This window comes from Salmo trutta, chromosome 13, assembly GCF_901001165.1.
Source record: "Salmo trutta chromosome 13, fSalTru1.1, whole genome shotgun sequence".
Classification (NCBI taxonomy): domain Eukaryota; kingdom Metazoa; phylum Chordata; class Actinopteri; order Salmoniformes; family Salmonidae; genus Salmo; species Salmo trutta.
The window spans coordinates 45,347,642-45,372,280 of record NC_042969.1 but is presented as its reverse complement, the minus strand read 5'-3'; the positions used below and the strand labels follow the sequence as shown (position 1 = coordinate 45,372,280).

At 44.1% G+C, this 24,639-nt stretch overlaps 1 protein-coding gene across 11 annotated transcripts; it reads left to right on the top strand.

Moving 5' to 3' along the window:
- Window positions 1-327: 327 nt before the first annotated feature.
- LOC115205833 (E3 ubiquitin-protein ligase rififylin) lies at window positions 328-21,314 on the top strand. 11 transcript variants are annotated; one of them, XM_029772185.1, is made up of 8 exons: window positions 328-535; window positions 2,629-2,679; window positions 9,272-9,505; window positions 12,775-13,182; window positions 13,402-13,488; window positions 18,157-18,370; window positions 20,708-20,731; window positions 20,894-21,314. In XM_029772185.1, exons 3-8 carry the CDS (start codon window positions 9,329-9,331, stop codon window positions 21,073-21,075), a joined length of 1,092 nt encoding a protein of 363 aa, XP_029628045.1. In that variant the 5' UTR covers window positions 328-535; window positions 2,629-2,679; window positions 9,272-9,328; the 3' UTR covers window positions 21,076-21,314. The 11 variants fall into 11 exon arrangements, with proteins under 11 accessions (XP_029628045.1, XP_029628050.1, XP_029628046.1 ...); XM_029772190.1 differs by having other exon boundaries at window positions 2,626-2,679; window positions 9,320-9,505; XM_029772186.1 differs by having other exon boundaries at window positions 2,626-2,679.
- The last annotated feature ends 3,325 nt before the right edge of the window (window positions 21,315-24,639 follow it).

The window sequence follows — 24,639 nt, the reverse complement described above, 5'->3', positions numbered from 1 at the left end:
ATGAATACTTCATGATTGCGCTGTATGATGGGGATATATATGTGATAATCATCCTTTACAGTTCTATGTTTTACTGCTACAATCAAATAGTGGCAGATACATTCTGCATAAACAAATTGGTTTACGAGGATTGATGTTGATTTGGAATGTAATTGATAGCATGTAATACATTGAAGTTGTTGGGGAAGCTTTAATTAATAATTATTCCCCGTCGTTTTATTAGTGTCCACCAGAGGACGCCACTTCCTTTGAAATAAAATGCAAAACTGATTAAAAAACTTTCGTGCGTGTGTCTGCATTCAACTAGCAATGATTCGAAATGTACGTGCACACACATCCGCGATTGAAACGGTCCGGGGGAGTGTCACTGGCTAGAAGCACTTTCCTCCTGTTTCACTTCAACGAACTTGGGAGTTATTCCTTGTAATTTTGTGAATGTCGGAGAACATTAGCTCCACAAAAGTCATCCAACAGCTAGCGAGCTACTTGCCAGCTGCTTCTAGCACGCGCTTACGACCCCGGGCTTCGTGTCGAGGTAGCTATATGTTGACAATTTCCACTCGATAAAGACTTAAAGTTAGCAGCAGCTGGCTAGCCACTGACTTAGTTTGCTAGCCAGCTAAATGGGCAAAGGTTATGCGTTCGCTAGTGTCTGTACAGCTCAAATGTATTGCTAACGCAAGGTAGTGAACCAAATGACTGACATCAGATGAATACAAGACGTATTGAGAATAGGTAACGTTACATTGACTTCGAGTCTAACACTTTTTTTCCGGTCTTGCTGAATATTTATTTGCGAAGATGACGGCGTGTCCATATGTACATCCCCCACCACTGTTTTGAGTGTTTTAGTTATGTGCCACGTTCTGAGTGTCGTGGCTAACGTTAACTACATATGGGTGGCTATATTGGTTTTGATTTTGGACCGTATTGCTGTAACGTTATGCCTTTTATTTTGGACTTTGAGACCCTGTAATTTTTTCTGACCGTGTAATGTAAGTTACACGTTAGTGTCCACTGAACCTAACTGACTAGTTATTTGAACTGTATACGTAAAGAATATTGTAGTGTAAACTGTGACTATTGAGACTAACTTGCCGTGTGGATTTTTGAGAAGTCTAGCCTGGCCTCTAAGTTCCTTTACATTACACAAGTCATAGTCGTTTGACGAAGCGTCTTCTACTCTGCGGGGTTTTGTTAAGAGCCCTGACGCTCGGTCTGACCCTTCGCTTGCGGTACGGTTTTGGAAGCATAAATACCTTATCTTTCATATCAGCGCGAAAATTTAAAAAAAAAACGTTAAATTGATACACACCTTTTTTATGTGGTCAGTGTTCCCACACGGCCATATATCCGCGTTACAGCGCGTGTTTGGAAGGTATCGAGAATGCCATAAATGTGTAGTCACTGAAAACTACTGTCTTCAGCAAATGTGATAAAGTCGGTTAAAACAAATTACAGTGTCTATATTGCTATAAATTATTTTGATGTGATATGAAAGTAATTGGGCTTAATGTTTCTAGAACCGTATTGCAATTGAGAATGAAATCAAATTGTATTTGAGGGAGAGGTTGTTATCCTGGCTAGAGGTCGACCAATTAATCGCCATGGCCTATTAATTAGGGCCGATTTCAAGTTTTCTTAACAACCTATGGTGGTCTGCTTGAAACATGTTGGTATTACAGACTCAGACAGGGAGAGGTTGAAAATGTCAGTGAAGATGAGTACATGTCCTGGTAATCCGTCTTGTCCTGCGGCCTTGTGAATGTTGACCTGTTTAAAGGTCTGATTTACATCGGCTGCGGAGGGCATGATCACCCAGTCGTCTGAAACAGCTGATGCTGTCATGCATGTTTCAGTGTTACTTGCCTCGAAGTGAGCATGGAAGTCATTTAGCTCATCTGGTAGGCTTGTGTCACTGGATAGCTCTCGCCTGTGCTTCCCTTTGTAGTCTGTAATAGTTTGCGAGCCCTGCCACATGTCGGAGCTGGTGTAGTATAATTCAATCTTAGTCCTGTATTGACGCTTTGCCAGCACATTTAACATTTAGAAATGAGGTAAAACAGATTTAAGTTTCCCTGCATTAAAGTCCTTGGCCGCTAGGAACGCCGCCTCTGGATGAGCATTTTCCTGTTTCATAATGGTGGTGTACAGCTCATTGAGTGAGGTCTTAGTGCCAGCATCGGTCTGTGGTGGTATGTAGACAGCTATGAAAAATACAGATGAAAACTCTCTAGGTAGATAGTGTGGTCTACTGCTTATCATGAGATACTCTACCTCAGGCGAGCAAAACCTTGAGACTTCCTTAGATATTGTGCACCAGCTGTTGTTTATAAATATACATAGACCTCCAGCCCTTGTCTTACCAGAGGCTTGTGTTCTATCCTGCCGATACAGTGTAAAACCCACCAGCTGTATGTTATTCATGTCGTCGTTCAGCCAAACATAAGATATTAGTCATCAATTTTTAGTTTCCAATGATTGCACGTTGGCCAATAGAACGGATGGCAGTGGGGGTTTACTCGCTCGCCTATGAATTCTCAGAAGGCAGCCTGACCTCCGCCCCCTTTTTCTCTGTCTTCTCTTCACGCAAATGACTGGGATTTGGACCTGCTCCCGGGAAAGCAGTAAATCCTTCATGTCGGACTCATTAAAGGAAAAAGCTTCTACCAGTTCGTGGTGAGTAATCGCTGTTCTGATGTCCAGAAGTTATTTTTGGTCATAAGAGACGGTAGCAGCAACATTCCCTGTGGCTCAGTTGGTAGAGCATGGTGTTTGCAATGCCAGGGTTGTGGGTTCGATTCCTACGAGGGGCCAGTACAAAAAAAAAAAAAAATGCATGAAATGGAAATGAAATGTATGTATTCACTACTGTAAGTCGCTCTGGATAAGAGCGTCTGCTAAATTACTAAACTGTAACTGTAAACTGTATGTACAAAATAAGTTACAAACAACGCAAAAAAACGAACAAAATAACAGTTGGTTAGGAGCACATAAAACGTTAGCCATCCTCCCCGGCGCCATTCACGTTTGGATGGAGTATTTGGCTGCCAGAGCCAGTCTACATCTGAAAATAACATAAGGCCCTTGGACCTTAACTAGGCTAAGAGTACATCTTGGGCTACCCTGACATACGCCACAAAAAAAACATATCAATCCTATTGTAAATTCATGAGAGATTGAGGGTGTTGCCAAAGCCTAGTTAGTAGACCTCACCTTACATGCTGTATGGGACTGTATGTATTTATAAAGTGTCTTTAGAGTAGGAGTGCTGATCTAGGATCCGTTTGACCTTTTAGATCATAATGAATATTATAAACCGGGTGGTTCACGTTCTGAATGCTGATTGGCTGAAAGCCATTGTATATCAGACCGTATACCACGTGTATGACAACAAATTACCTTTTAACTGTTCTAATTACGCTGCTAACCAGTTGATAATAGCAGTACGGCACCTCTGGGGTTTGTGGTATTTGGCCAATATACCACGGCTAATTGCTGTATCCAGGCACACTGTGTTGCAGCGTGCCTAAGAACAGCCCTTAGCTGTGGTATATTGGGCATATACCACACTTCCTCTGGCCTTATTGCTTAAATATTGCATGGACAGTGGGACCTGATCCTAGATCAGCACTCCTACTGAACGCCAAGGTAACTTGTCTAAATGACTATCGCCCCGAAGCACTCACAACTGTCGCAATGAAATGCTTTCAAAGGCTGGTCATGGCTCACATCAACACCTTTATCCCAGACCCCCTGGACCCACTCCCAATTTGCGCACTGCCCCAACAGATCCACAGATGATGCGATCTCTATTGCACGCCACACTGCCCTATCCCACCTGGACAAGAGGAACAACTATGTGAGAATGCTGTTCATTGACTACAGTTCAGCATTCAACACCGTAGTGCCCTCCTAGCTCATCACGAAAATAAGTACCCTGGGACTGAACACCTCCCTCTGCAACTGGATCCTGGACTTTCTGACGTGTTTTGGGCTGTGTTTTGTGTAGGTTTACCCTGGCGGGACGTTTTGATTACCATGTAAATTTCTCTCGGACAAGGTGACTTTTAGCAATATTTTCAGCTCTATTTACCCTTGATTCGAAAATACTAATTAGCGTCAACGTAGACATCGTACAAGACTACAAATCCATGCAAGCTCCTGCATGTCATCTTTAGCTGGCACCGTGGCTAACAGTTATTGTGTCACTTTAAAACTTGCACAAGACGGTTCACAGAATTGTCCATTTTAAAGAAATGTAGTCAATTTACGGTGTCAGCTAGAGATGACATGTAGGAGATTGCAGAGATTTGTAGTCTTGTATGATGGCTACGTTGATTCTTATCTTTGCCTCAATTCGGCAGTCTCGTCCAGATCATGGTATTTTGTAGTTATTTATGATAGCCACATTGCCTGAAATCACCATTGAAATGGTCTTGTATCATCATTCAAAGGTATCGGGTACCACACATCTCCATATGATTTGGTTTATATATATTTATTTGCATTGGTAAGATTTCACAATGTAGTTTAATGATTAGACTTGCGTGGTTTGTGCATGACATGGAGGGCCGGAAATGGAGGGCCGAGCACGCCCCCATTCACATCGACGGGGCTGTAGTGTCCACATTACTAAGGATCTATCATGGTCCACACACCAACACGGTTGTGAAGAGGGAACTACAATGCCCCCCCCCCTCCCCCCCAGGAGGCTGAACAAAATTGGCATGGGCCCTCAGATCAGAGGTCGACCGATTAATCGGAATGGCCAATTAATTAGGGCTGGTTTCAAGTTTTCATAACAATCGGAAATCTGTATTTTTGGATGCCGATTTGGCCGATTGAAAAAAAAAAAATATATATATATATATATTATTTTTTATTATTTTTTTTTTTTAGACCTTTATTTAACTAGGGAAAATGTGTCACCTCTGCAACAGAGTCAGGGTATATGCAGCAGTTTGGGCCGCCTGGCTCGTTGCGAACTGTGAAAACTATTTCTTCCTAACAAAGACAGCCGACTTGGCCAAACGGGGGATGATTTAACAAAAGCGCATTTGCGAAAAAAGCACAATCGTTGCACAACTGTACCTAACCATAAACATCAATGCCTTTCTTAAAATCAATACACAGAACTATATATTTTTAGAAGAAATCCAGGTTAGCAGGCAATATTAACCAGGTGAAATTGTCATTTTGCGTTCATTGCACACAGTCAGGGTATATGCAACAGTTTGGGCCGCCTGGCTCGTTGCGAACTAATTTGCCAGAATTTTACTTAATTATGACAACATTGAATGTTGTGCAATGTAACAGGAATAACGTTTTGTTTTCGAGATGATAGTTTCTGGATTCGACCATATTAATGACCAAAGGCTCGTATTTCTGTGTGTTATTATGTTATAATTAAGTCTGATTTGATAGAGCAGTCTGACTGAGCGGTGGTAGGCACCAGCAGGCTCGTAAGAATTCATTCAAACAGCACTTTCGTGCGTTTTGCCAGCAGCTCTTCGCAATGCAGCATTGCGCTGTTTATGACTTCAAGCCTGTCAACCCCCGAGATTAGGCTGGTGTAACCGATGTGAAATGGCTAGCTAGTTAGCCGGGTGCACGCTAATAGCGTTTCAATCGTCACTCGCTCTGAGACTTGGGAGTGGTTGTTCCCCTTGCTCTACATGGGTAACGCTGCTTCGAGGGTGGCTGTTGTCGATGTGTTCCTGGTTCGAGCCCAGGTAGGAGCAAGGAGAGGGACGGAAGCTATACTGTTACACTGGCAATACTAAAGTGCCTATAAGAACCTCCAATAGTCAAAGGTATTTGAAATACATTTACATTTAAGTCATTTAGCAGACTCTCTTATCCAGAGCGACTTACAAATTGGTGCATTCACCTTATGATATCCAGTGGAACAACCACTTTACAATAGTGCATCTAAATCTTTTAAGGGGGGGGTTAGAAGGATTACTTTATCCTATCCCAGGTATTCCTTAAAGAGGTGGGGTTTCAGGTGTCTCCGGAAGGTGGTGATTGACTCCGCTGTCCTGGCGTCGTGAGGGAGCTTTTTCCACCATTGGGGTGCCAGAGCAGCGAACAGTTTGGACTGGGCTGAGCGGGAACCGTGCTTCCTCAGAGGTAGGGGGGCCAGCAGGCCAGAGGTGGATGAACGCAGTGCCCTTGTTTGGGTGTAGGGCCTGATCAGAGCCTGAAGGTAAGGAGGTGCCGTTCCCCTCACAGCTCCGTAGGCAAGCACCATGGTCTTGTAGCGGATGCGAGCTTCAACTGGAAGCCAGTGGAGAGAGCGGAGGAGCGGGGTGACGTGAGAGAACTTGGGAAGGTTGAACACCAGACGGGCTGCGGCGTTCTGGATGAGTTGTAGGGGTTTAATGGCACAGGCAGGGAGCCCAGCCAACAGCGAGTTGCAGTAATCCAGACGGGAGATGACAAGTGCCTGGATTAGGACCTGCGTCGCTTCCTGTGTGAGGCAGGGTCGTACTCTGCGAATGATGTAGAGCATGAACCTACAGGATCGGGTCACCGCCTTGATGTTAGTGGAGAACGACAGGGTGTTGTCCAGGATCACGCCAAGGTTCTTAGCACTCTGGGAGGAGGACACAAGGGAGTTGTCAACCGTGATGGCGAGATCATGGAACGGGCAGTCCTTCCCCGGGAGGAAGAGCAGCTCCGTCTTGCCGAGGTTCAGCTTGAGGTGGTGATCCGTCATCCACACTGATATGTCTGCCAGACATGCAGAGATGCGATTCGCCGCCTGGTTATCAGAAGGGGGAAAGGAGAAGATTAATTGTGTGTCGTCTGCATAGCAATGATAGGAGAGACCATGTGAGGATATGACAGAGCCAAGTGACTTGGTGTATAGCGAGAATAGGAGAGGGCCTAGAACAGAGCCCTGGGGGACACCAGTGGTGAGAGCGCGTGGTGCGGAGACAGATTCTCGCCACGCGACCTGTCAGGTAGGACGCAATCCAAGCGTGGGCCGCGCCGGAGATGCCCAACTCGGAGAGGGTGGAGAGGAGGATCTGATAGTTCACAGTATCAAAGGCAGCAGATGGGTCTAGAAATACAAATCGTATAGAGAGAAATAGTCCTATAATAACTACAACCTAAAAAGTCTTACCTGGGAATATTGAAGACTCATGTTAAAAGGAACCACCAGCTTTCATATGTTCTCATGTTCTGAGCAAGGAACTTAAACAGTAGCTTTTTTACATGGCACATATTGCACTTTTACTTTCTTCTCCAGCACTTTGTTTTTGCATTATTTAAACCAAATTTGAAATGTTTCAATATTTATTTGAGGCTAAATTGATTTTATTGATGTATTATAATAAGTTAAAATAAGTGTTCATTCAGTATTGTTGTAATTGTCATTATTACAAATAAAGAAATAAAAATATCGGCCGATTTAATCGGTATCGGCTCCTTTGGTCCCCCAATAATCGGTATCGGTGTTGAAAAATCATAATCGGTCGACCTCTACCTCAGATTCTCAAAGTTCTACAGCTGCACTATTGAGTGCATCTTGACTGGCTGCATCACCGCTTGGTATGGCAACTGCTTGGCATCTGACCGCAAGGCTCTACAGAGGCTAGTGCGTATGGCCCAGTACATCACGGGCCAGGCTCCCTGCCATCCAGGACCTCTATACCAGGCAGTGTCAAAGGAAGTCCCCCAAAAAATTGTCAGATTCCAGCCACCCTAGTCATAGACTGTTCTCTCTGCTACCGCACGGCAAGCGGTACCGGAGCGCCAAGTCTAGGTCCAAGAGGCTTCTAAACAGCTTCAATTCGCTCTGCTACTGCAAGGAAAGTCTGGAACCTACGGGACCCTAAACAGCTTCTACCCCCAAGCCATAAAACTGCTAAACAGTTAGTTAAACAACTAGCTACCCGGTTTATCTGCATTGACCCTTTTTTTCTCCCTTTTTTGGTATCCATTTGGTAGTAGTTAGTCTTGTCTCATCGCTGCAACTCCCGTACGGACTCGGGAGAGGCGAAGGTCGAGAGCCATGCGTCCTCTGAAACACAACCCAACCTAGCCGCACTGCTTCTTGACACAACACACATCCAACCCGGAAGCCAGCCGCACCAATGTGTCGGAGGAAACGCCGTACACCTGGCAACCTGGTCAGCGTGCACTGCGCCCGGCCCGCCACAGGAGTCGCTAGTGCGCGATGAGACAAGATATCCCTGCCGGCCAAAACCTCCCTAACCCGGACGACGCTGGGCCAATTGTGCGTCGCCCCATGGACTTTCCAATCGCGGCCGGCTGCGACAGAGCCTGGGCTCGAACCCAGAATCTCTGGTGGCACAACTAGCACTGCGATGCAGTGCCTTAGACTACTCCGCCACCCGGGAGGGCCTCCCTTTTGCACTTTTGACTCCTCACCAACGCTGCTACTGTTATCTGTCACTTTATTCCTAGTTATGTGTACATATCTACCTCAATTACCTCGTACCTCTGCACATTGACTCGGTACTGGTTGCCAAGTTATCATTACTCATTGTGCATTTATTATTAAATGTTTTACTTTTCTATTATTTCTCTATTTTTTTCTCTCTGCGTTGTTTGTAAGGGCCTGTGAGTAAGCATTTCACTGGTAGTCTACACCTGTTGTTTACGAGGCATGTGACAAATAACATTTTACGGGCCCTGGAGTGGAGACTGCAGTTCGGCTTCCTCTGTTCATGTTTGGGAGATAGGATGTCACTCCATCAAGAACAGCCAGCCGGTGCTCCTGCAGCTCTGACTGCGAACAAGCTCTGAATTAATGATGGGAGCCCTACTTCTGGTAGCCAAATTCAGCTGCCTGGTCTCCTTACTGACAAAGGTTTGAGGCCACCGCCGTTCACTGCAGATCTCTCATTTCAATTACAATTCCAGTGTCATTGATTGAGCCCTATACGACGTTGGGCGTCTGAACATAATACCGCCGCACCACTGCACTGTAACATCAGCACACATCAGCACAGTTGTTTTTCTTATAGCCTAGCCAAGCTCTTCAACCTCTTACAGCTCTTTCTCCACTGCACCACCCCAGCCCTGACTCATGCCCTTCAAATTGCTCTCAAGTTTGTCCCACTCATACATACCCTGACTCTTTAGTCACTCACTCTGTTCATGATCTTACCTATTCAAAACCTCTACACTCCTTATTCTTTTTTTTTCTCCCCAAAACTCTTTAGTCTGTGGTCTGTCTTCCCTAACCCGCTCTATCCACCTTAACGCTTAACACGTGTCTGTGTGTGTCCAGGTGGGGAGCCCAGGTGGGGAGCCCATCTAAGAGTCGTTGTGTTTCCAGGTGTGGAGCATGTGGGCGTCCTGCTGTAACTGGTTATGTTTGGACACTGCCACGGTGGAGGAGAGCAACAGCCGCACGCGTCACCAGGCCTATACTAACTCAGGCTACAGCAACTACCCGTCACCCCCACTCCCGGACCACACGTGCGAAGCCTGCGGAAGCCACTTCGTCACCCTAGCCAGAAAGGTACCTAAAACCCTCTTAGCCCACCCTTTCCCAAATCCGGACTTTGAGATCTGTAGCACTGCAGGTTTTTCATCCTTCCTCTGTAATCAGTGGTTGATTCAGACCTGGCCAATTACAAATTGATCAACATTGATTAAAGGGATATTGCAAGATCAATTAATCTTCTAATTAATGAATTATTTACCTCACCTCCATCTCATTTCAAACTTCGTAAATGTTTGGTTATCTGCACGAACCCAGCCTTTACTATAAATCATCCATATACCAATTTGGCTTAATCATTTATTTACTAACTAAATAATCATAGAAATGCATAAGCAAACAAACATTAGATCTGTTACCAATAAATGATAGGGAAGATTCCCGAGTGGGCTAAGCCGATATGATGGCTTGGTGGACAAAGGGAATTGGGTGTGGACTGAGCGAGAGTGGAAAAGACCAGAGGGCTCATTACACACAGTACTACTATAATTCTATTAATTGAAATGCTAATCTTTTGCACATGAACGCTCACTCATTTGGGAATAATTGCAATCAATATACACTGCTCAAAAAAATAAAGGGAACACTTAAACAACACAATGTAACTCCAAGTCAATCACACTTCTGTGAAATCAAACTGTCCACTTAGGAAGCAACACTGATTGACAATAAATTTCACATGCTGTTGTGCAAATGGAACAGACAACATGTGGAAATTATAGGCAATTAGCAAGACACCCCCAATAAAGGAGTGGTTCTGCAGGTGGGGACCACAGACCACTTCTCAGTTCCTATGCTTCCCGGCTGATGTTTTGGTCACTTTTGAATGCTGCCGGTGCTTTCACACTAGTGGTAGCATGAGACGGAGTCTACAACCCACACAAGTGGCTCAGGTAGTGCAGCTCATCCAGGATGGCACATCAATGTGAGCTGTGGCAAGAAAGTTTGCTGTGTCTGTCAGCATAGTGTCCAGAGCATGGAGGCGCTACCAGGAGACAGGCCAGTACATCAGGAGACGTGGAGGAGGCCGTAGGAGGGCAACAACCCAGCAGCAGGACCGCTACCTCCGCCTTTGTGCAAGGAGGAGCAGGAGAAGCACTGCCAGAGCCCTGCAAAATGACCTCCAGCAGGCCACAAATGTGCATGTGTCTGCTCAAACGGTCAGAAACAGACTCCATGAGGGTGGTATGAGGGCCCGACGTCCACAGGTGGGGGTTGTGCTTACAGCCCAACACCGTGCAGGATGTTTGCTAGAGAACACCAAGATTGGCAAATTCGCCACTGGCGCCCTGTGCTCTTCACAGATGAAAGCAGGTTCACACTGAGCACATGAAAGACGTGACAGAGTCTGGAGACGCCGTGGAGAACGTTCTGCTGCCTGCAACATCCTCCAGCATGACCGGTTTGGCGGTGGGTCAGTCATGGTGTGGGGTGGCATTTCTTTGGGGGGGCGCACAGCCCTCCATGTGCTCGCCAGAGGTAGCCTGACTGCCATTAGGTACCGAGATGAGATCCTCAGACCCCTTGTGAGACCATGTGCTGGTGCGGTTGGCCCTGGGTTCCTCCTAATGCAAGACAATGCTAGACCTCATGTGGCTGGAGTGTGCCAGCAGTTCCTGCAAGAGGAAGGCATTGATGCTATGGACTGACCCGCCCGTTCCCCAGACCTGAATCCAATTGAGCACATCTGGGACATCATGTCTCGCTCCATCCACCAACGCCACGTTGCACCACAGACTGTCCAGGAGTTGGCGGATGCTTTAGTCCAGGTCTGGGAGGAGATCCCTCAGGAGACCATCTGCCACCTCATCAGGAGCATGCCCAGGCGTTGTATGGAGGTCATACAGGCACGTGGAGGCCACACACACTACTGAGCCTCATTTTGACTTGTTTTAAGGACATTACATCAAAGTTGGATCAAACTGTAGTGTGGTTTTCCACTTTAATTTTGAGTGACTCCAAATCCAGACCTCCATGGGTTGATAAATTGGATTTCTATTGATTATTTTTATGTGATTTTGTTGTCAGCACATTCAACTATGTAAAGAAAAAAATATTTAATGAGATTATTTCATTCATTCAGATCTAGGATGTGTTATTTTAGTGTTCCCTTTATTTTTTTGAGCAGTATATATATTTACGCCCATGTGTCGATCTTTTCTGTTGGAATCCGGTCCATCTGCTGGAGAGTCAGTTCATCCTTGTCTCTTTCTCTCTCCCTCTCTCAGCTTTCCTGAAGATCAGTCTTTCTTTCATGGTTAGAATGGATACTTCAGAGTACCATTCAGAATGTTCCCATAGAATAGATGTTTCGGCGGTTGTCGGTCTTCGCATCCCAGGTTGACAATCTTATTCTTATTCTGTAGGGATTGATAGTCTGAGTTTAACCATTTCCAGCCGTGTAGCCAATGCTCCACGTGGTATGGTTAGGAATTCAATAACTATTCGCAATCACAGCTCACGCTTTGGGTTTGCATAGTCTAAACTGAAACTTGTGACACCTGAGTTTCCACCGAGGTACGCGTGGTCTCAACTATTCGCAATCACAGCTCACACTGTGGATTTGCTCAGTCTTAAAACGATTTTCTTAGGAGGGGCTTTTATTCGTAACAGTAGAAAAGGTGGTTCTATGACGCCTGATCATGTCTGTGCTCACGGGGGCGGGCCAATGACTTAGTTCAACTTTAAAGGGAATACAATTCTCTCACATTAAAGGTTTAACATTACATCATTTCATAAATAGTTTCATCTTTACTCATTCATTTTATACAAGAATTAAATGCAAACCCCATAATTGAGAAATGTACACATTCAGAGATATAGTTGTGTTTCCTGTCCTCTCTGAGGTCACCAAATGAAACGCACTCGTCATACCCATCCATAAGTGTCTACGGACCATTCCCACCTTCTCACAAGTGGGCATTTTGTTTCAGTTTCCCATTTTGGGAAACGTTGTTCACTCTGTGTTCTCTCTCTCTCCATACTGCATGGCCAAGGGGAGAGTCTCCTCCAGGAATTTATGACCTGAGATAACAGAACCTGGGTGTAGGGAAAGTGAGAGAGGGGGAAGCCACAATCTATACCCAAAAAGGGCCACGTCATGACATAGGCATTACGTTGTTAGTGTCAGGTTGGAGCATAGTCTGGGACAAATTTTAAAAGGAACTCTTCTGGTACAGTAATGTACTGTTTTGTGAAAGTTGGGAATTGTTATGGCCAGGGAGGGAAAATAAGCTAGCAGACACATGATTGACAGTCATTGTGTGTCGGTCTCCTCTCCCCCGCAGCATGTCTGCATGGACTGCAAGAAGAACTACTGCGGCAAGTGTTCGGCCCAGCTTGAGCCCCGTCCGCGCCTTTGCCACACCTGCCAGCGGTTCCACGGCACACTTTTCGAGCGCACCGAGCTGATGAAGCTCAAGGTGAAGGACCTGCGCGACTACCTCCACCTGCACGAGGTCTCAACGCAGATGTGCCGTGAGAAAGAGGAACTGGTGGAGCTGGTCCTGGGACAGCAGACACAGTCACCCTTTGACCCAATCGTAAACCCTCTGACCCAAACCGCCTTCCAGCATGAGACAACTCCTCATCCAGCCCCCCCCACCACCACCACACCCTCTACACACCCCGACTCCACATCCACCTCCACAGACCATGTCCCTTCACAACCGCCACCCACTCAGGATGACAGTCAGGTGAGGCCCGAACCCAGGAGAACCCGCCATACCACCCCTTACCCCTGTTTCTGTCAACCATTCATTTACAGTTTTGTCCATAACCTCACCTTTTGTGTTACGTAGCAATAGCTTGAGAATGGATAACTAACCTTCGGTGTGGCTCCTCCTAGTTAGAGTATGGCTAACTTTAGCTCACTAATGTAGTGTTTTGGGTGTGTGGTGGGTTTCTGCTCGTAGACCCTGTCTGTGTTGGTGCCCTCGGGTCTTGAGGAGCCACTGGACACTGAGGGAGACACAGAGTTGCAGGGAGAGCAGGAGCTGCAGGTACTACAGACTGACCCTGATCTTGAAAGCGTCGCCATTGTTAGGGCCAGGAGTTGTTCCTGGTCGGGTCATGTGGTGAAGAAAAACTCTTGGCCCTAGCCATGGAACTACTATAGCAGCGATGGGCTTCCTCTCATTAGTTCTGGGCCTTTATTCATAAAGCATCTCAGCGTAGGAGTGCTGATCTAGGATCAGCTCCCCCCTGATTCATTAGTCTAAAAGACAAAACGATAGCTGTTTTTTAGATCAACACTTGATTTTATTTGATTTTAAAATGCATAAAAATGTTACACCAAGCAACAGATGCATATACCAAAATTGATGAGTCTTCTTTCCATTATGGTCCTCTATTGGTAGGCATGGGCTGCAGCGCAAAAACAAGTGACATGGGCACTGCCGTAGATTCATTCGATCATAGTGTCCAAATATTTAAATGTTTACAAAAGAGCAAATATACACTAATAATCATCCACTAGCGCAGAGGGGTTTACACTTGGCTAGGAGGCTATCTCAACATTAACCATGCCTTGCAGAAGTGTTTGAACCTAAGACTGGTGCTCCCTGGTGGTCCCTTTATCTAGAAATGTGGCTTTTCTGGCCAGAAATGTGATTTTCTGGTTGACCTAGTCAATTACTTTCTGCCCTATGCTTTCCCCTGTCAGGAATCTCACCACTTCACAACCTAAGTATTTCACACTTGGCTCCTACTCTGAGACGCTTCATGAATACAGGTCCTGAGCTCAGATGGGTCTCAGAACCTGCTTAGGTTGCGAGATAGTTTTTTGTTTTTGTTATGTGTGCCCTATAGAGAATGAGAGCGAACGTTCTGTGAAACAGGCCTATGACATGTACCAGATTTGACCTACATTGATGCAAGAGGTGTTTCCACCGCTAAGCTTTTAACTATGATGGCCATAACCTGCTTTGGCAGGAAGTTCTTAAGGCTAGCCTTCTCAGAAAAGGTAACGGTTTTTACTACGACTTATGTTAAATATTAACTAAATTAAGCAAGTTGACCGTTTTAGTCTTTTTTGGCAAATCTGCACAACCTCTCTAGTTAATGGTGTAAACTGGAATTGGAACTGTTTGTTGGATCATTGTAAATATCAGAAAGAGGAGTGTCGTATATATCTATTATTCTTCGCTTCTGTACCAGTCTGCCATATATTCATAGTTAATCTATCATTCTCGCCTGTTATGTTTGCGGTGATGGGGTTAAGGTTTTGAAAGGGTGTCAGAAGGCTAACCAACCCGGTTAGGTTTTAGTAAAATAAGAGGTGGAGATAGACCAGGGATAATGTAGGAGGATTAGAAACAATTTTACCTTTAATTGATAATTTTCATTTCAAATGTTTGAATGTTACTGCATTGATGGTGTAAATGTTAGCCTACATGCTTATAATAACATGCATTACAAATGTATTACATTTCATGTTTTAAGGTATTAAGCTTTGGCTCATGCCATCAGGCTATAGAATGATTCAAAGTGTTAAGATACAGCTGTGATGGAGTAAGGGTTCAATATGGGGTCAAGATATGTGTTTTCACTGGCCACATTGGCTGAAGGGCAAGTGTAATTTTGAGACAAGCTTTTACATCATTTTTTAATCTTGGCATGTTAGGGTTATCTAAATCATATCTCTAGGCCTATACAGTGCATTCGGGAAAGTATTCAAACCCCTTGACTTTTTTCACATTTTCTTATGTTACAGCCTTATTCTAAAATGTATTAAATTATATTTTTTTCCCTCATCAATCTACACACACTACCCCATAATGACAATGCGAAAACAGATTTTTTTAAATATTAAAAATATTATTAAAAATAAAAAACAGAAATACCTTATTTATGTAAGTATTCAGGCCCTTTAGTAAAAGACTCAACTGAGCTCAGGTCCATCCTGTTTCCATTGATCATCCTTGAGATGTTTCTACAACTTGATTGTAGTCCACCTGTGGTAAATTAAATTGATTGGACAATTTGTAAGTCGCTCTGGATAAGAGCGTCTGTTAAATGACGTAAATGTAAAATGTAAATGGACATGATTTTGAAAAGGCACACACCTGTCTATACAAGGTCCCAAAGTTGACAGTGCATGTCAGAGTGAATACCAAGCCATGAGGTTGAAGGAATTGTCCGTAGAGCTCCGAGACAGGATTGTGTCGAGGCACAGATCTGGGGAAGGTACCAAAACATTTCTACACCATTGAACGTCCCCAAGAACACAGTGGCCTCCATCATTCTTAAATGGTAGACGTTTGGAACCACAAGACCCTTCCTAGGGCTGGCTTCCCGGCCAAACTGAGCAATCAGGGGAGAAGGGCCTTGGTCAGGGAGGTGACCAAGAACCTGATGGTCACTCTGACAGAGCTCCAGAGTTCCTTCCAGAAGGACAACCATCTCTTCAGCACTCCACCAATCAGGCCTTTATGGTAGAGTGGCCAGACGGAAGCCACTCCACAGTAAAAGGCACATGACAGCCCGCTTGGAGTTTGCTAAAAGGCACCTAAAGACTCTCAGACCATGAGAAACAAGATTCTCTGGTCTGATGAATGCCAAGCGTCACGTCTGGAGGAAACCTGGCACTACGGTGAAGCATGGTTGTGGCAGCATCATGCTGTGGGGATGTTTTTCAGAAGCAGGGACTGGGAGACTAGTCAGGATTGAGGGAAAGATGAACAGAGCAAAGTACAGAGAGATCCTTGATGAAAACCTGCTCCAGTGTGCTCAGAACCTCAGACTGGGGCGAAAGTTCACCTTCCAACAGGACAATGACCCTAAGCACACAGCCAAGGCAACGCAGGAGTGGCTTTGGGACAAGTCTCTAAATGTCCTTAAGTGGCCCAGCCAGAGCCAATACGACTTGAGGCTGTAATCGCTGCCAAAGGTGCTTCAACAAAGTACTGAGTAAAGGGTCTGAATACTTGTGATATTTGCGTTTATTTTTTTTATATATATACATTTGCAAAAACTTCTAAAACCCTCTTTTTGCTTTGTTATCATGGGGTATTGTGTGTAGATTGATGAGGGGGGGATATTTTAATTAATTTTAGAAAAGGGCTGTAACGTAACGAAATGTGGAAAAAGTCAAGGGGCTTTTTCCGAACTCTGAATGCACTGTATATCTGTTTTTCAATGATTGGTTGAAAAAGTACAATTATCAATATAAAAAAAGTATTCCTTATGACTATCCAGGATAAAGGAAAAGGAGCACTCAGTATCTACATAGATTTGAGTTTATTTTTGAGTCAAACTGGCTTAAAACTTGGCGTAGAAACCTAATCAATATATTTAGTTTAATCATACTGTAGGACATACGGCTAGTGACTGTTTTAGACCTTCCTGTGCCTTTGTGCTCAGACAGAGTCCCATTGTAAAGCAGTGTTTTGTTGTTTGATGGCTGACTGCCCATGTCTGCATGGTGTGTCCCATTGTTCACCTGTCTGTCAGAATGTTCCCCTTGTAGCTGAGCAGTAATCCATTCTTATCCCCATTGATGGATATCAGCTTTGGCATGTAATGTGGTGTATTTTCATTCCCTGCACTGGCTGTGAAAGCCCCATGTGACTGACACTGTTCCTCTTAATACAGTTTGGGTTGGGATAGTTAGTGTTGTCACACGATGACACAAGTTGTCGACCTAGAGATAGATCTCAAAGAACCATAATCAATCTTGTGGCATAGGTTCTCGCCCCGTATTCATAAAGTGCCTCAGAGCAGGAGTGCTGATCTAGGATTAGTTTCACCCGTCAATGTAATCTTATTCATGAGGTTCTAAAATGGCAAAACTGGGGCCTCCTGAGTGGCGCAGCGGTCTAAGGCACTGCATCGCAGTGTTTGAGGCATCACTAGAGACCCACGTTCGATCCCGGACTGTGTCGCAGCTGGCCGCGTCCTGGAGACACATGAGACACACAATTGGCCCAGCGTTGTCCGGGTTAGGTGAGGGTTTGGCAGGCCAGGATGTCCTTGTCCTATCACGCTCTAGCGACTCTTGTGGTGGGCCAGGCGCATGCACACTGACACGGTCGCCAGTTTTACGGTGTTTCCTCCGACACATTGGTGCAGCTGGCTTCCGGGTTAACCGAGCAGTGTGTCAAGAAGCAGTGTGGTTTGGCAGGGTCGTGTTTCAGAGGACGCTGGGCTCTCGACCTTCGCCTCTCCCGAGTAAGTACTGGAGTTGCAGCGATGGGACAAGAGTATAACTACCAATTTCGATATCACGAAAAAGGGGTAAAAGGCTAAACTGATACTAGATCAGCACTTTATGAATATGGGCCCTGTTGCCAGTTAGTGGATCCCTTTAATCAATCATTCTGACATTCAGACATGATGGCTGTCAATGTGATGTGATTGTTCACGATTTCTGTCTGACCTTAGAAAATCAGGAATAGCCTACCATTTGTGTCATTCCGTTCTGTAACCTTTTTCACCAGAGTTTCTGTTATACCAATCATCAAGTACTGGGGCCCGTTCAGGCGGGTGCAACGTACTGAACATTGCTGTTAAAATGTAATCGAGCTGACTTGATACCATACCCTTAGACGCACGTGTTAGTTATAGATCAACGCATGTCTGTTTTACAGGCCCTTAACACAATGTATCTGAACGTTCCACAACATGTTGCCCTATTGAACGCAACCTTGATTTGTTGTGCTGTTGCTCAGTCCTCAGACACAGAGGAGGTGCTGGTGCCAGGCCGCAGGGCGTCGCTGTCCGACCTGGCCATGGCGGAGGACATCGAGGCCCTCAGCGTCCGGCAGCTCAAGGAGATCCTAGCCCGTAACTTTGTCAACTACAAGGGCTGCTGTGAGAAGTGGGAGCTAATGGAGAGGGTCACCTGCCTCTATCATGACCAGAAGGACCTCCAGAATCATCTGGGTAAAGGAGGTTTTACCCGCAATATTTGTAATAAATGGTTGTTTTCTGTACCGGCATTATAGTTGAATTTGGAATCAAACAGGACGTAACTGGGAGGGACCTAGTACGAAACGGGGAGGAACATACCTGAATTTGTCCAATAAATAACTCTCTTGTATTTGTTGAAGAAAAACATTTCTGTTGCAAAACAGTTTGCTATGTGCACTAATAAATACACCCCAGATAGTAAGTTGTTCTGGATAAGTGTCTGCTAAATTACTCAAATGTAAAGGACTGTAAGATGAGACACCTTTTGGACTTCTATTACAGAAGCTCACTGTTTTCGCTTAGCTAGGTTGAAGCCAATTGAATCCTGTGAGATATTTTACACCTGTATGACCAACACTTGCCCAATCGATTAGTGAATAACACCTACTGTATGTCTGAACGGCCCATTGGGCAGGATCCTGTGTCTCTAGTGTGAGACAGCTTGATGTACAAGTACACCCCCTGGACAGGAGGCTAGTGTATCACTAGGCCTTAACCCAAATACTTCTCCCAAATGCTGAGTGCCAAGCAGAGCGACATTGGGTCCCAATTTTATAGCTTTTGACTCGGGCGGGGATTGAACCTTCCAATCTCAGAGCGGACACTCTAACCACAAGGCCACTGAGCTGGTTGTGAATTAGTGGATATGGTAGAGGTATACCTTCCAAGTCAGGGAACATCTTAGCCACTCAGATAAACCTGATAATTAAAGCTTTTTTACAACCAAATCTCTATTTTTGATATAAATGTTATAGAAGGGTCCAGACACTTTTTGCGATTTCACTTGTTTTTGAGAAACTTACCCCAACCAGCGATTCACTTCCTCATCCTCGTTGTGCAGTATGAGGGGCTCTGAAAAAACATGAACAAATGCTCCAAAAACACCCAATATGTCCTTTTAGAAACAGCATCATGCTCAGTATAGTGATACAGGTCATTAGATGTCTGTTTTGTGTGACTCAAGCTGTTTCCCCCATCCATCTGTTCCATTTTCCGTGTAGCTTGCTGCTAGAATAGACAGAGGTATCACTCGAGTCGCAACAAAATGGAATATAGCATTGCAGATAAAGTTCGGAATGACAATTTTATGTGTACAACATCTAAAGACTTGCATCACTATACTGAGAGATTTTCTATTTCTAAAAGTATGTATTTGGGTGTTTTTGGAGCTTTTGTTTGTTTTCAGAGCCCCTGTACTGCACAACGAGGATGAAGAAGTGATTTGCTGGTTGGGGTAAGTATAAAAAATTTGTGTCTGGGCCCTTCTATAACATGCCATTTACTTAAAAAATAGAGATTGTTTGTTTAAATTTAGAGGACAATGTACTCAAACAAGTGAATACAGTGAGACCCTATTACAATTCAATAATGGAGGTGTCACGGCTGTCGTAGTGATTGGACAAAAATGCAGCGGGTATGTGAATGCTCATCTTAACTTTATTTGAACACTACACAAAACAAGAAAAAAACTAATGATAGCTAGACAGTTTGCAGGCAAACCACAGCAGTGCAAAAACAACTTCCCACAAAAGACAGGTGGAAAAAGGGCTACCTAAGTATGGCTCCCAATCAGCAACAACGATGTACAGCTGTCCCTGATTGAGAGCCATACCAGGCCAACACAAAGAAATACACAACATAGAAAGAACAGAACAATACCCAAAAACCCAGACAACACAAAACAAACACGCCACGCCCTGACCAAACTACAATAACAAATAACCCCTTATACTGGTCAGGACGTGACAGGAGGTCTGGTATGAGGCTGGGTTTGGGGATGTCACATAAGACATACAGTCCCTGCCACAGTGAATGAATGTCAATAACAGTTGCTGAATCCCAAACCAGTGCCTTCCCTTAGCCCTTGATTTGCTCGTTCACGCACGCCTCCGCCATATTCACAGGTGTCCCAAAACTGAGGGAAAATTGAGGGGGTAGGGGCTAATTATATTACATATATAATTATTAGACCCTCCGATACCCACTTCAACCGAGGCAGCAACACTGCAGGCTCCATGGCGAAGTGCTGTCCCAACCCACACCGCAATATCTTTGAGGTTTGCACAACTTCATAAAAGTAATGGAAAGGCATCTAATGATATGGCACCTGCATTTGTTTGTCTGAATTCAAGGCTTGACAAATGCAACAAATGAAATACCTCTCAAATTAAATGTTTTAATGTTACTAAGGTTTACATCTAGTAAAACAACTGGCAATTTCTTAATTTTATTATCTTGCTTGTTTTATTACATTTTTAAAAATTAATTGCATCATTCAAGGACATTCTTAACGTGCTTTTTTCCCTCCAGTTTCAAGTACAAATGAAGGCACAGGTGAGTTTCTTTGCTCCCTGTGCTTCATGCAATACAAAGCTCCCCAATGATCAGCTATAGGTATTATAGCTCTCTTTGGTTAAGCTAATATTTAATGAGGTGTGTGTGTGTGTGTGTGTGTGTGTGTGTAATGATGTTTTGTCCCTTGTTTCTTTCTCCCAGACCCCAGCGGTACCCCTGGCCAGGAGGAGAACCTGTGTAAGATCTGCATGGACTCTCCCATTGACTGTGTCCTGCTGGAGTGCGGCCACATGGTCACCTGCACCAAGTGTGGCAAGCGGATGAACGAGTGCCCCGTCTGCAGGCAGTATGTGGTGCGGGCCGTTCACGTCTTTAGATCCTGAGACCCAAGCTTTGGGAATCCCCCCCCCCACCTCCCGTAAATAAACAAGGGGCTTGCTACTTGTGGCCTTACCACCTATAGACTAGATGAGGGGTATTAAACCCTTACCCTACGGGGTCCGGAGCCAGCTGGTTTTCTGTTCTACCTGATACTTAATTGCACCTACCTGATGTCCAAGGTCTAAATCAGTCTGAGATTTAGAGGGGAACAATTAAAAATAAAAAAAACAGTGGAACAGGCTTTGAGATCCAGAGTTGAGTTTAAGGGGACTAGACTAACCACCTCTCCCTCCAGATCTCCACTGCTCTGTTGGTCCTTGAGACCCTGAGTACTGGTTCCTCCTGCTGGAAGGACGAACAGGTGAGGTGAACCTCATTATCCCTTTGAGAAACCACACAAACCCAATGACTGGACGTGGGCACTTCCTACTTTTATTGACTGGACTCCTATAGCTCATATCTCCAAGCTGATAAGGATATGTCTTATTATTAGAATAAGAGAGTGCCTGTATTAAACAGGCAATACCATATTTATTTATTTATTTATTTTTCCTTTGGAGACCTGCATATAAACACAACAATTTCAAAGATTTTGCTGAGTTACAGTTCATATAAAGAAATCGGTTAACTGAAATAAATTCATTGGGCCCTAAACTAGAGATTTCAAATGACTGGAAAGGGGCACAGCCATGGGTTGGCCTGGGAGGGCATAGGCCCACCCAATGGGGAGCAAGGCCCAACCAATCAGAATGAGTTTGTCCCCACAAAGGGCTTTATTACAGACAGAAATACTCCTCAAATGTTAGTGGCCTTTTATTGTTCCCCGCACAAGGTGCACCTGTGTATTGATCATGCTGTATAATCAGCTTCTTGATATGCCACACCTGTCAGGTGGATGGATTAGCTTGAAAAGGGTAAAAATGCTCACCATCAGCGATGTAAACAAATTTATGCACAACATTTGCGAGAACATTTCTGGGATCTTTTAATCAGCTCATGAAACATGGGACTGACACGAAACATGTTGCGCTTATATTTTTGTTCAGTATATATATATATAAGTCCCAAGTGCTCTTAATAATGGATTGGATTTATGTAACTGTTAGAGTTGAACCACAGTAAAAGGGAAAGCATTTACGTTAGTGGTTGAGCTGAGAACACATCCATAGTATTTCCCTATGTGTCTTTTCATTACTCTGCGCTTAGCAAAGCAGGAACCCCCTGTGGTGGTATAGTGTAAAAGTCATAAGTATGTTAAGGGTTCAGAGCTTGATGAGTTACAGCGGCCAGGGAAACCTGTAGAATGGCACTGGCTGACTCACATTCTCTCAGCTTGCCGCTTGTGACTGGGGCCTCCAACTCAAAAGTGTGTTGCTGTGTGCCAGAAATTAAATGCATGCTTGTTTTGTAACCCATAGACACTGCGTACATTGTTTATTAATGAAGCAAAGCCGGCAGATGTTCACTCAATCCCTCTGCTGTGGAATCAGGTGGACACACAGTTTCAGTGCTTACGTTTTAGCCTGGTCCCAGATCTATTTGTGCTGTATAGCCAACTATTGTCACGCCAAACCAAGAGTTCCCTGAGGGAGAGGCCTTTTTTCCACTGCAAACGGCACTATCTGCCATACTTTGTAGAAAGACACTACGGGCGCCGTACACCAACACACCACAAGGAGAGATGACCGTGAAGGTGACGAGGAACAGAGGTCCTGACCAGCGCAACAAACCAAAAAGGCAGAACTACTACCAGAGGCTTCCGACCAAGGGTTTTGCATGACATGGACCATAGGATTTGGCTATACAGCACAAACTGATCTGGGGACCAGGCTACCTACATGCTGACAGTGGGAAAGAATATGTGGATCAGTGGTCCTTCACTATTCCAGCTACATACAAGTGCTTTATCCTTCCAATACTCAACTGCTCATTGTATTGTATCTTTCAGCATCAACATTGACTTACACTTGCTATTGTATTTGGATTTTTTTTAAATAAACCATAAACCAAAATAAACCATGTCAAAATTGCCTGATGTATAGCTAGATCTAGTCGTGCATAAGCATATAATTCACTAGTTGTGCATTATGCGTTGTCATGACACACATAAAAGATGAGTTGTCGAAAGCACAAGCAGATTTTTGGCAATGCCCAAGATGGAAGTTAAAACTCTTAGACAGCTCATCCGTTTGGCTAGCCAAGTACCTTAACTCCACAATGAGACTATCGTTTTTTAAATGAACCTCTGACTCTTTCGAGTCGCTATGAGGTTGATCATTTTTTCTATCATTAAACCCTTACCGTGTACCTATGTTTGTCCTCTGTTGCATGCCTTTCATTGTTTGCTGAATACTTTTTAATAAAACCAAATACAACAACTGACTGACTGTTTCCTTTTTGAGATTCAATTGGCACATGCGTAATCATGCTGACTGCCATCTTAGAGCAACAGCAATGTGGATGTATTTGATTAACGTTTTATAAAACGTGGGATTTACACAAAGGCATGTAACAACAGACACACAGGTACACGGTAAGGGTTTAATAATTTACATTTTTGAAATATCAACTGCATAGTCAGGTTCATTTAAGTTAGTCTGCGCTCAACTTTGGATGAAATCATTGTGGAGTTGAGGAACTTGGCAACCGTTTGGCATGAGTTTAAAGGCTCAACAATGATGAAAGTATCTTGAATAATCCATTGTCCATTATCAGCTATAGGTATTATAACTCCGATTAATGACAGGTAGTTGAGTGTTTTTGCATACTCCAGTGCTAGACCTCCAGTCCCTCCCATCCCGACTGAACATATTGAAAGATTGTTTGACTCTTAATGAGTGGCCTTCAAAAACCAGTACCTTTACTCATGACAGTGAGCACACAATGTACTTTTGAAAATAATGCAGCGTTGTGAAATCGTGTGCTTGCTCGGTTAGATGGGAAATCTGTATTGTCAAGATGATAGAGCTGTGTACATTGCACTAAGCTACATTAAATAAATGTAGTTTTGTATTGAATAAGTAAGCAGTCTGGAATTGAGATGGCTCCCTTTTGTCCCAAATTGCACCCTATCCCCCATATAGTGCACTATATAGGGGATAGGGTGCCATTTGGGACACCTGCATTGTATGATGAAAGGAAGTGTACTTTACCTATTTTTCTTTCTGATAAATGAGGCGTTTTAATATATATTTACTTGACCATAGTTAGATTTTTAGGTTGTGATTAGATTTCTAGCGACTGCGAAATAAAGAATTTATAAATACCATTGAAATTATGGGCATTGAATTTACCAATGTGGCTGTTGTCTTTATTTTCCACCAGATCTCTTAACAGCATTTCTAGCCAGTCTATTTTCTTAACTGCTTTGATACATCTCTGAAAGACTCTTAAGTATAAAAACTACCTAATACTTTTGTGTGCATTTTTCTGACATTTTTTCTGATAAAACATTTCCACATTGTCTTCATCTGAGGTCTATTATTTATCCAGAGAGTTTCACAGTAGATTCAATTATGAATGGTGGTAACTGGTTTATCCAGTCTGATGGCTAGGGGTGTGGTGTG